General features: G+C 37.1%; 1 protein-coding gene across 1 annotated transcript; it reads right to left on the bottom strand.

The window, feature by feature from the left end:
• Positions 1-1,985: 1,985 nt before the first annotated feature.
• shisa7b (shisa family member 7) lies at positions 1,986-11,959 on the bottom strand. The gene is made up of 5 exons (XM_067412104.1): positions 11,206-11,959; positions 10,852-11,009; positions 7,940-7,996; positions 5,722-5,910; positions 1,986-4,635 (listed from the first exon to the last, which is right to left on the bottom strand). Exons 1-5 carry the CDS (start codon positions 11,883-11,885, stop codon positions 3,809-3,811), a joined length of 1,911 nt encoding a protein of 636 aa, XP_067268205.1. The 5' UTR covers positions 11,886-11,959; the 3' UTR covers positions 1,986-3,808.
• Positions 11,960-12,501: the final 542 nt, after the last annotated feature.

Genomic DNA, 12,501 nt, shown 5'->3' with positions numbered 1-12,501 from the left:
GACATTGTCCTGCTTAGCACACTGAAACCAGTATGTAATGAAGTGGGGTCAAATAAAGGGGTTTTATTTCATTCATTGGTTCATTCTATCATGCATTTGAGGTAAGACGACAGGGTAATGACGTGTAATTTTAAGCAAACACCATGCATTGTGTATTTTTCGGCATTCCTAGTCCAGTAATGTAATTAATGGGTTAGGGAAATCAGCGCCAAAAATAAAACAAAACAAAAACAAATGGCTCGTTCTAAACACTTCACTTCTCTGACGTAGTAACACATTGTCAGAGCACACACTTCACGAGCTGCCGCGCGAGACTCAAAAACATCACATTTCATCTCTCTCGCGCTGCGCACTGACTGAAACAAAATAGCCAGTCAGAACAGCTGTTCCACACATATGCGAGCCAAAGTAATTAGAACAATTATTTCACCTTGTGAGAGCACGACAGAGAGAGAGAGAGCGCGCAGCATTTTAGACAGCACATATATTTTGGAAACGATTGCAGTGCACAACACCTCTCTGAAGCCATTTTACCAACATGCCGCCGTCTCTCTCCCCCCCGCCACCCTACCAGAACATAAGGTCCTCGCCCACCCTGCCCCTCAAAATGGCGAATGCCGGTGATGGCTCGTCCGTCTCCCTTAGGAACCATTAAAGAACCTGAAATGTCCCATTTTAGATTAATGAATACATTAGTTGAAAACAGCAAATTATTTTGCAGAGAACAGTTATAATTTACACAACAGCAATATAGCAGTAACAAAAAAAAAAAAAAAAAAAAATATATATATATATATATATATATATATATATATATATTTAGGTTTAAACAAAATTTTAGACCATCCAATATAAAATAAATGAGAAAAATAATGAATGGAAAGTTGAGATTTATGGTATGTAAATGTGGGGAAACAACTTTAAATCTTGAGACAATACATAAGCAATTACATTATTGGTAATTAATTGGTAAAAAATTAATGTTAACCTAAACTATTCTACTCCAAATAAATCCTAAATCCTTTATATCGGTTAAAAGTAGCTGAGTTGAATCTATTTAAAAGACCACTGGCTGTTTTACCCAATGTAAACAAACAATTAGTCTAATTAACACAAGATCATGCATGTCTAGATGTACTTGGCACATAATATATACTGAGATTTAGAACATATTTCAAAAATATATAAACATGTAAAACCAACCAACATATTTCATAATTCATGAGAAAAAGAACACAAGTGTCAGTCTCCAGAAAACAACTTCTTAATGGCGAGAATTTTATTTAAAAATAATAATTAAAGTTTTTGCTGTAAATATTTTATGCATGGCATTTTGGCATTTTCCCCATAAAATTTACAACACGGTTTATGTATTTCATGGCAAGAAACATTTATATCTAAAAGAAAAGAAAAAGAAAAAATATATATTAAAAAAAAAAAAAAAAAAAAAAAAAAAAAATTAAATAAATGATGGTTGTTTATTCTGTTTTCCATAACTTTGGTGAATGCAGCAATGGAAAATTATTTTTTTATGATTTGTTTATTTTTTTGCATTCAAAGAGACACTTAAAAAATAAAATAATATTTTGGGTTTTCTGAAATGCACATTCTCTGACTTCACACAAGGCAAAAGTCAGATAAAATGCGAGATAAAGCATTCCAAAATAGACACTGAAATACACACAAGCACACAAATACAGACACACAAACTGGACACATACACACCTTGACATCAGAAGTCAGCAATATGACATCATCAACACTGGCTTTGACATCTTCATGCGTTTTGTCTTTTCACTATGATTGCATCTGCTTTTTTGTTGAGTTACAAAGGTTAGAATCCACTATAAACTCAAATATAAACAGAAAACAGGAATAAAAACAATTTCTAAAGTCACAGAGAAAAAAAATAAAACAATGATAATAATCAAGAATATGAATAATATTGATGACTATATATATTTATATATATATGCACATAAATTGGCATGTGTACATATTTGAACATTCGGGATTCAATTCAATTTTTTTTTTTTTTTCAACATATTTAACTTCAGTTTTATTAACAAGTTAATAAAAGCTTAAACATTGCAGAGTGATCTAAAATACTATATTATGGCCCAATAATCTTGCTCAGCCAGGTCGTTCTCAGACATTCCACCACAACAGTGTCCATTTGATGTGGAGACAGCTGAAAAACACACAGAAATCGCTAACCAAAAAAAAGACATTTTTCTTGAATATAATATAGGTAAACAAGACACCTTTTACTCCTAAAATTTATCTCATCGGTTAAATAATGCATCCTAGTGTGACACAGAGTGTTGAAGTAGCTTTGCAGATTTTGTTCTATTTTTCTGTTTTACATTGGCATGTAGCCTCTATGTTCCGCACAGCCGTGTCACGGGAAAAGATAAAAAGCCGTAAGAACACGGAAGCACAGACACACATGAAGAAGTTTCAGAATAGCCCTTGGATTAAATTGTCCATTGTATAAGTAAACCCTTTCCCCTGTCCCCCCTCAATACAACAGCTTGATTTGCAAATTAAGTGTGAAGACTATGCTGTCTTATTTGACATACTGCATGCCCATGACTAAATGTCAGCTCTTAACACTTAATAACAGAACAACCGTAACTCCAGAACGTTTGATGCCGTCATACGAAGCTATTCTCTGACTGGTCAAACATGCAAGAACGAGGCATGACTTCTATCAGATTTGAATGGCTGACTTCAGTTTCCAAATATCTGTCTACTCAAAGTCTAGTTCAGATAGTATGACCTGATTTATCCATCAATCGAACAGCCTTTTGATCATATTATAAAACAGCCAAAATGTTATCCACAATGCAAAAAAAAAAAAAAAATCAAACTGACAAATATTCATGTCAGCTTTGATTCACAGTCTTGAGTATAAGTTGCTAAAAATATCTGATCATCAATATAACACCCGTTTCCCAATGAAAATGTTTTCCTTCATTGTATTCCATATGAATAAGCTCTAATATGGCTGATGGCATTTGGACTCATATTAACAGTGCAGACTAAAGAGTCAGGTCACAAAACGAGTGACTTTTTTCAAGTCCCAAGTTCTTCTTTCTGACGAATTACCAGCATTTTCTTCACTTGATGGCAAATGCACAATACTCCCCAAGTCACAATCCATTTCCAAGTCAAGTCAAATCTGATTTGAGAATGGTCAAATCATAGTTTCCATGAGGTAATTCAGGACACTAGTCAGTTTTATCCAGTGTATCTCATTGTTCTCTTGTTTTACAGATGAAGGTGACACACACCCACATCTCTTTGAGAATGACACTTTGCGTTGAATGGAACCAAAAAAAAAACTCTGAGGCAAGGTCAACTGCTATAATTGGATTCAGAAAAACAAAAATTAACCCCTAAACCAATTGGTTTTTACATTAGCTGGAATGTGCTAACTAGAGAAAACTTGGCCTATTCTAATAATGAACTTTTTCACTTTTGTATCTCCATGGTGCCATCAAAACACTATACGCTACACACAGGTCAGAGGAAACCTCAGTCCCTCTTCACATTTCTATTTGTTGAGAATTTGGCAATTTAGGGATCTACAGAATCACTTGGTATAGTCTCATATCCCTCTTTCTCTCAATAGTGGTACACTGTGTATTCTCTTCAGATGGGCCTCATTTCTGACCTCCTTCCTCTTTTTCATTCTTCATTTCTTTCTTCTGCCTTTTTTTACACTTCACCGTCTTCCCTCCCTTGGGCTTGCGCAATCACACCTCATCTATCCATCATCTCCTTACCATCTTTCTTGTTGCGCTCACACGGTTACTTCATTCTTGCTCCCCGTCCTCAGCGCCTGACCTCCACCCCCGCCCCCTCCCCCACCTCCTCCGGGGAGGAAGTGCAGCTGTTCGATGGTGTTCTGGCGTTTCGTGGCGAAGGCCATCCGGCGAGCGCTGTGCGCCATCGCTCCAGGTCCTCCTCCGGACCCGTGTACCTCCCCCCATCCCATAGTCCCAGCCCCATGACCGGACGACATTGCGGCGACCGTGTGGTCTTGCTCGCGGCCGGAGGTAGGGTGCGAATTCATTTTGATCATGTGATGGCGGTCAAGCGAGGGCGTCACGCACACGTTCTGCTGGGATTGCGCTTTCTGGTGGTGGGTGAGACGAGATGAGGTGGGCACCATCCCACCATAATCGGCCATCATTCGCTCCTCCAGGCGGTCTGGCGACACCAGGAGGCGTTCGTGAGACTTGCGCAAAGTCTGGGTGTTGGAGCTCTTGCTGGTGGTCATGGGTTTGTAATACTGATGCTGCTGGTTCTTGGAGAGGCGTGAGAGAGTGTTCCCCTCCCCCAGCGCCAGAAGCTGGTCTTGGGACATCACCCGGCGAGGCGGTTTACTCATCGTGTCGAACGTGGGGTTGTACTGCGTCTGGGGTAAAGGGTAGGGGTTGGGGGTGGAAGTGGAACTGGACACATGGATGCGCGTACGGGACATGTTTAGTGGTAGGGTTCCCCTGGCACCCAGTGTTAAGTCACCACCCCAGGGCAGGTGGTGCTGGGACGAGTGGAAGCTGGGTGGGGCGTTGTTTGGCCTTCGCTTGGAGGTGTAATATCCAGAATATTCATCCAGGTTTTTTTCTGTAGATAGGAAAATTGATATTAGTATTTTAGACAATAAGACATTAATATCTTTCTGGAATGACCATTTACACCTGGTATTAATATGCATTTAAGTGATCAGATGGCACTTGACTGCATTAAAACAAAGCACTGTGGTCTGGGATGGATGCGGAGCACATTTAATGAAGGTGTAACATTCAAATGTGTTTTTGATAGCACTTCACAAACACTTCACATTTGTTAACATTAAATCATGCATTAGGTATGATGAACTAACAATGAACAATACTTTTACAGCATTTATTCATGGTGGTTAATGCTAATTTCTTCATGTACTAAAACATTTTTTTTATATATATTTTGATACTTTATTAATATGAACAATTTATTTACAAATTGATTTTAACCTAGATGCTGTAAAAAATATTTTTAGTTCATGGTAATTTAAACATTATCTTAAGTAAATATCTGATTATTTATCAAAGTATTTCAACAAAGGAAATGCAAGAAATGATGGAAATAATTCATTTGAATTATCCATCAAAGTTTATAAAGATTTGCATTTTGTGCTGGTAAGTGAGATTGCACCATCCGATCACACTGGAGTAGCATTGAAGGTGTAAAATGTTATCCTAAAAATATCCAAATATGAAATTTACAGTCAAACCAAAATTTGTTCAGATACCTTGAACATTTCATTCATTAATACAGTTTATTCACTATAGTTTAAAAAAATGGTAATAAAATATGACAAGATCTCAGAATTAAACTGTCAGAAAAAATTAATCTTAATTATGTCAGATAACACTTAAGCAAAACATGTTTTTTTTTTCTTAATTTTTGACCAATTCAACTTTCTGATGCCATAATTTCCAAATTATTTGAATTGTAGATTTCAAACAATAATTGAATATGACTGAATATGATCAATTGAAATAAAATAATATGATTTGTAATTATACAATAAATTATATGTGCAAAAACTATCCAATGCCACAGAGCATCCATCCTAAAACAGCAGCAGTTGACCTCTTGCTACACTCCCTCAAATAGACCCTCTGAGTAGTAGCGGCTCTGAAATTACACACTAAGACACACACTCACCTAGTCTCTTGAGGGAGCTGTAGCGGTTGAGCTCTGGTTTCATGACGGTCTCGTATGATGGAGGTAGCTGGGCAAGGTTGTGGAAGGAGTGAGAGAAGGAGGGGTGGTGAAAACCAGAATTGTTGTGCTTGCTGGACAGCAGTGTTCCTGTCGAGGCCAGCTGGGTGTTGTTCATGCGTGGAACTCGCTCTAAGAGTAGAGAACAAAAGAGAATAAGACAAATACCAACAACTGATGTGTTCAAAGCATATCAATCTGAGCCGAAAGTAGAATATGGGTCTAATTAAATGTGGGTGACTGGAACACTGAAGCTTCGTCCTGATTTTCTAAATGACAAGGGCAGATGTCTAAGAATTACTTACAATGCAATGGAATTGGAACATTTGTTTGACTAGACTACTGTTCATCACTTCAATTTAATTCTAAATTTAATATATCCTCATGTAATGATAATATCTTTATTCATGTAGTAATTTGTTCCACAGACACTTTTTATTTAAAGTAATTTGCCGTACACTTACTACAGGGAACGTCCCCCTGGAGCAACCTTGTGTTAAGCACTGCAGATTAAATGTAGTCAAGGACACAGTGGTCACATGGGAACTCAGCAACTCTCCAGTTCATAGATCATCCTTGCTGAGATTTGAACTTAAGTACCTTGGAGTTAGAGCCTGGTTCTTTAATCACTAACCCCAATTCATCATGGCATATGCAATATGTGCTATTTTGAGTAATGAAGTTGAAGTTAAATACAAAAAGTGTTGATAAACACCTTATTTGGTTTTACATGATAGATAGATAGATAGATAGATAGATAGATAGATAGATAGATAGATAGATAGATAGATAGATAGATAGATAGATAGATAGATAGATAGATAGAATTATTGACAAACAGAAGGATAGATAGATAGATAGATAGATAGATAGATAGATAGATAGATAGATAGATAGATAGATAGATAGATAGATAGATAGATAGATAGATAGATAGATAGATAGATAGATAGATAGATAGATAGATAGATAGATAGATAGAATTATTGACATACAGATTGATAGATAGATAGATAGATAGATAGATAGATAGATAGATAGATAGATAGATAGATAGATAGATAGATAGATAGATAGATAGATAGATAGATAGAATTATTGACAAACAGAAGGATAGATAGATAGATAGATATATAGATAGATAGATAGATAGATATATATATAGATAGATAGATAGATAGATAGATAGATAGATAGAATTATTGACAAACAGAAGGATAGATAGATAGATAGATAGATAGATAGATAGATAGATAGATAGATAGATAGATAGATAGATAGATAGATAGATAGATAGATAGATAGATAGATAGATAGATAGATAGATAGATAGATAGAATTATTGACAAACAGAAGGATAGATAGATAGATAGATAGATAGATAGATAGATAGATAGATAGATAGATAGATAGATAGATAGATAGATAGATAGATAGATAGATAGATAGATAGATAGATAGATAGAATTATTGACAAACAGAAGGATAGATAGATAGATAGATAGATAGATAGATAGATAGATAGATAGATAGATAGATAGATAGAATTATTGACAAACAGAAGGATAGATAGATAGATAGATAGATAGATAGATAGATAGATAGATAGATAGATAGATAGATAGATAGATAGATAGATAGATAGATAGATAGATAGATAGATAGATAGATAGATAGATAGATAGATAGATAGATAGATAGATAGATAGATAGATAGATAGATAGATAGATAGAAGTTTTCCACTGTGAGAACCTGGGCACAAAAGTTGCAATCAACAGCATCAAGATTTTTTTTCTCCCAATGTATTGGGTAAAATATCATATTCATATAGATAAATAAATATGAATATAATATTATACATAAACATGAAGAAAAGGCACTTTTTTCTTCATGATTTTTTGGCATTCTGCTACTATGAATGCCAACATAGTTACTGAAGCTTTGCTGACTGGTGCAAACAGTGCTGGGTGCAGGACAAACAACAAGAAAATAGCTCAGGGTAGCGACAGAGTGGGAGGGCACGAGCAAACACACTCGAACCAACAAGACCAAGCCGAAGCAAAGGCAGTGACAAATACACACAGACAAATCTGAAGCTTTTTACTGGGGCTCTCACACAAGCGACACATTTGCACACTCTGCCTAAGCTCCTTGGCTTACCGATAGTAGTTGTGTGTTTAGGACTGGACCCAGTCTGTCCAAAACTGTGTTTCCCAGCTGCAAGAGAGCAGAGTAAACACTGACCCACTCCCAATTCATAAAATACATTTGAGACCTCTTTGCACATTTAATATCTCAACGTAGAAACATGGGTTTTGGCTGATCTGTAACCGCAATTTTGAGAATTTCCCGAATGTCTATCAGCACTGCAAGAGAAAAAACACAGTGTGACAAGTAATACTCCTGTTATAATGGATAAAGCAGTCTAAAGCAGTTTTGTCATGCTTTACCCCATCACTTACTTGCAGTGCAGTCGTACTTCTTTTTCAATAATGGTGAAAAAAATTATATGCAAATATTCTAACAACTGATCGGTGCCACTGAAATACTTTCACCACTAATTGGAAAGACCACCTGCGGCACATTCAAATTGGATATGTTCCATTTAGCAAATGCAGCCAAACATTGAAAATCTGAGAGTGAAAACAGACAATTCAACACAAAATGGACTGAATCCTAAAAAGAGCTCCATTTCTTAAATAAGCGTATAATAAGCATATATCCCCATGATATATATATATATATATAAAAAAATATAAAATATATATAAAAAAATAGGTTAAATTTTACCTTTGGTCTCCCCAGTTTTAAATATTTGCTTACATATTAAATAGAAAGATTTTTTTTCTTGCATATGAATTATACAATTCATACAACTGCAATTTGAATTTTATGAATGCATTTATATATACACTACCATTGAAAAGTTTGAGGTCAGTAGGATTTTTTTTAAAGAAAAAATAATACTATTACTATATGCACTACATTAATGAAAAGTGACAGTAAAGGCATTTATAATGTTACAAAAATTTTCAAATAAATCCTGTTCTTATAAAGTTTCTATTCATTTAAAAAAAATCCTCAAAACATGTACCAGTGTTTGCAAAAAAATAAAATAAATTAAGCAGCACAACTGTTTTCAACATTGATATCACTGAAGTTTGTTTTTTTTTGATGAAAATTCAACATTGCCATTACAGGAATAAATTACATTTTAAAATATATTAAAAATAGAACAAAGTTATTTTAAATGTTAATATTATGTCACATATAACTGTATTTCTGATCACATAAATGCAGCCTTAGTGAGCATAATTTTTTTCTTTCAAAAAATATTTTGAAATGTAGTGTAGTGAATAAGTTTGCATTTACTTTAACTACACTGTTCTGGAATATATTAACTAACTCCATAGGACTGCATTGCACTCTTTAAAACCAGTTTAAAACTAATACCAGATTTTACCAGACATTTTATTCACTGGCCCGATTACTCCTCACTTTCTAAAAGTGGCCCCTGAGCTGCATACATTAAAGGGTTGGTTCACCTAAAAATGAAATTTCTGTCATTAATTACTCACTCTCATGTTGCTCTAAACCCGTAAGAACTTCGTTCATCTTCGGAACACAAATTAAGATATTTCTGATGAAATCTGTGAGCTATCTGGCCTCTGATTGACTGCAACATAATTACCACTTTCAAGACCCAGAAAGATAGTAAAGACATTAAAATAGTCCATGTGACTACAGTGGTTTAACCTTAATGTTATGAAGCAACAAGAATAATTATTGTGCACAAAAACACAAAAATAAACGACTTTATTCAACCATATCTTATCTTCCCTGTCATTCTCCTATGCTGTTTACGTTAGACAGTGCAGGATTCCGGGTTCTGACATAGAAGAGAAGAAATTGTTGAATAAAGTCATTATTTTTGTTTGTTTGTTTTTTTTTTTGCGCACAAAAAGTATTTTCGTCGCTTCATAACATTAAGGTTGAACCACTGTAGTCACATGGGCTATTTTAATGATGTCTTTACTACCTTTCTGGGCTTTGAAAGTGGTAATTATGTTGTAGTCTATCAGAGGCCAGATAGCTCTCAGATTTCATTAAAAATCTCTTAATTTGTGTTCCAAAGATGAAGAAGGGTTTGGAACGACATGAGAGTGAGTAATTACTGACAGAATTTTCATTTTTGGGTGAACTAACCCTTTAAGTATCCCAGTTATGGATGTTGGTTGATCTTTTAATTCCTTTACTTGCTGCTCTAGTTGCATGTGGTTACATAGCATCTTTTGTCTCTGAAGCAGAATTAATATGACTCATTTCTGACACATCCCCTGTTCTACATTACCTCATACACTCAGGCTTGTCGATCTGTCAACTAAATCATGCCTCCAGACTTCATCTCTGAGCTGTTGATTCCACAATTCAAGCCCCTATTTCTCTATTGTCGCTTATCCACTGCATGGTATGGTACAGCTCGATACGGCTCACTTTTTGGCAATTTTCCACTGCATGAGACGGCTCAGTACAGAACGGCTCGCACAGATACTAAATGTGCCATGAAAACACTGCAGATCACGGATTGGTCAGAGAGAATCGTCTCTACCATCGTCATTGGATTTGAAACACGGGACACCAAACCTGCTAGATTTAAATAGTCAGTAACAGACACCGCAGTATCATTTGCTCGCGAAACGACATGATTATACGACTGTCGCACGCAACTTGAAAAAAGAAATGGCTGTAACGTGATCAGTAGGCGAGGTGCAGACTCGTTGGTAGACGAGAAGCAGATCCACGGCAGTAGATAATGATCATTCTATAATCCCACCCACTTTGAAGAGGTACTAACTGCAATGGAAAAGCAAACCGAAAGTAAAGCGAGTCGAGCCATGCCATACCAAGCCGAGCCTAACCGAGTAGTACCAAGCAGTGGAAAAGCGCCACATATGTACTCATTCATTCCCCTCCAAGTTTCTATTCGTTGTGACTACATCCATTATTTCCTTTGCTTACTATTTTGCTGTTATTCGATCTGTAACTCTTATGTGTGAGTGAGTGAGACTCACTCCGGTTATCTTTGCTCTGAAGGACGGGAGTGTAGAAGTTTTTCAATGGCCGCCCCAGCGTGCCCTCACTGGATGTGGCGGTTGTTAGGACCGTGCTGTTGTTCCTCTCTCCTTGCTGGACCGGACTAGACTGGTGACGCAGAATGTCCACCAGCGCTCTGAAGAGAGAGAGAGAGATAAACAGTAAAAATGAAAGATGAGTGTATGATGAAATCAAAAGGCAAAAGCTGAAAGAGTCTGACATCAAAATCACTACGGATCTCTTCATGTGGCAGTCACTGATGCAGACTCAGATGTGCACAGCATTGTCTCCATCCACTTTGTGAGTGCGGTCATAATAGGCCTTTCACTCACCTAGGCATGTTGATGTCTCTATTCCTCGGTCGTCGAGAAAGTTTATGGAAGGCCACTTTAATCCCAATGGCCACAGCCATGGTAAAAGAGATGACTCCCCCAATGACGTAAGCTGTGCTGTTGTTCTGTTGCTGCAGCGGGTCGAAATCTGGGTCGTGTCGGACCGGGGGCTGGGTGATGGGTCCAGCCGTGATGGCCCAGTCGGGTGAGCGGTAATTAGTGCAGGAGTCTTGGTCTAGACGGCTGCGCTGGTGCTCACAGCAAAAGCGATAATGGCAGGTGCCACAGCAGTATATGTAGGTGCCCTTGGTGCAGTTGAAAGTGTTGTCGAACTGTCCCATCACGTCGTAGTAGCCCTGACACACGTCCACGTCCACCAGTCGCCGAGGAGGCGGTGCCACCTGTGCGGCTCCCAGCGGAGGCTTCAGAGCATCGGCCGTCACATTGCGGGGTAGCATAATCTGCGGCAAGGGTTTCGGAGGGATTTCGGCTGCCTCTGGCTCTGCCGCCATGGCAGCGGCCTCCTTGTCCCGCATGTCGGGCTGAGGGACCTTGCGGCCGCGTCCTCGCAACAGAAGCAACACCGGCCCCCCATTCACTGAGGAGCGCTCCGAGGTAATAGTCACTGTGGAGACCACAGGGCAGAACAGAAAGAAAAGCAAGATGGCAGCGGGTGGCATCTTGATATAGGGGATGTTTTTTTTTTAATCAAAGATGAAAAAACTTAAAGCCTTTGTACAAAAGACTTCTGAGGCCTACAAAAAGCTGACGTCTATCAAAAGTTGCAATTCAGTGGCAATATATAAGACGTAGTTAATCTCTCTTTCACATGTGCATACACTAGTATGCAAATTATTTAATATGCAAAATACACATCCAAGTGCAGGAGTCCAGGTTAAAGAAAAAAAGCATGAGACTTGCATTTAGGGTGTAAACATATTTCTGAGGAAATTATTAACAAGAATGAGGTAAATCTATGTACAAGTTTTATGCTTAATGGGTGAGAGTTGGAATGCTTGAAAATTTTGATTTGGCACAAAATCAAATATTTGGAATCTTCTCAATGAGACAATTCTATAAAACAACAGCTATAGAAATATGGCAATGACTCAAATGTAAAATGAAAAAGTATTTGACTTTTGTAGCAAGCAATTTAGTTCTGTAAACAATGTAAACTTTTTTTTAAAGTGTCATGTCAAAGTCACGGGAACAGCTTCTTCTTAAAGGTGGTTTTGTTTTGTGTAACTGAACTGATCTATGGCACTAACAACTCATTCAAGACTCAATCTGAGTTCA

The sequence above is a fragment of the Chanodichthys erythropterus genome, chromosome 15 (assembly GCF_024489055.1).
Source record: "Chanodichthys erythropterus isolate Z2021 chromosome 15, ASM2448905v1, whole genome shotgun sequence".
NCBI lineage: Eukaryota > Metazoa > Chordata > Actinopteri > Cypriniformes > Xenocyprididae > Chanodichthys > Chanodichthys erythropterus.
Note: the sequence above shows the minus strand (reverse complement) of the source record. Positions and strands in the feature narration are given on the sequence as shown.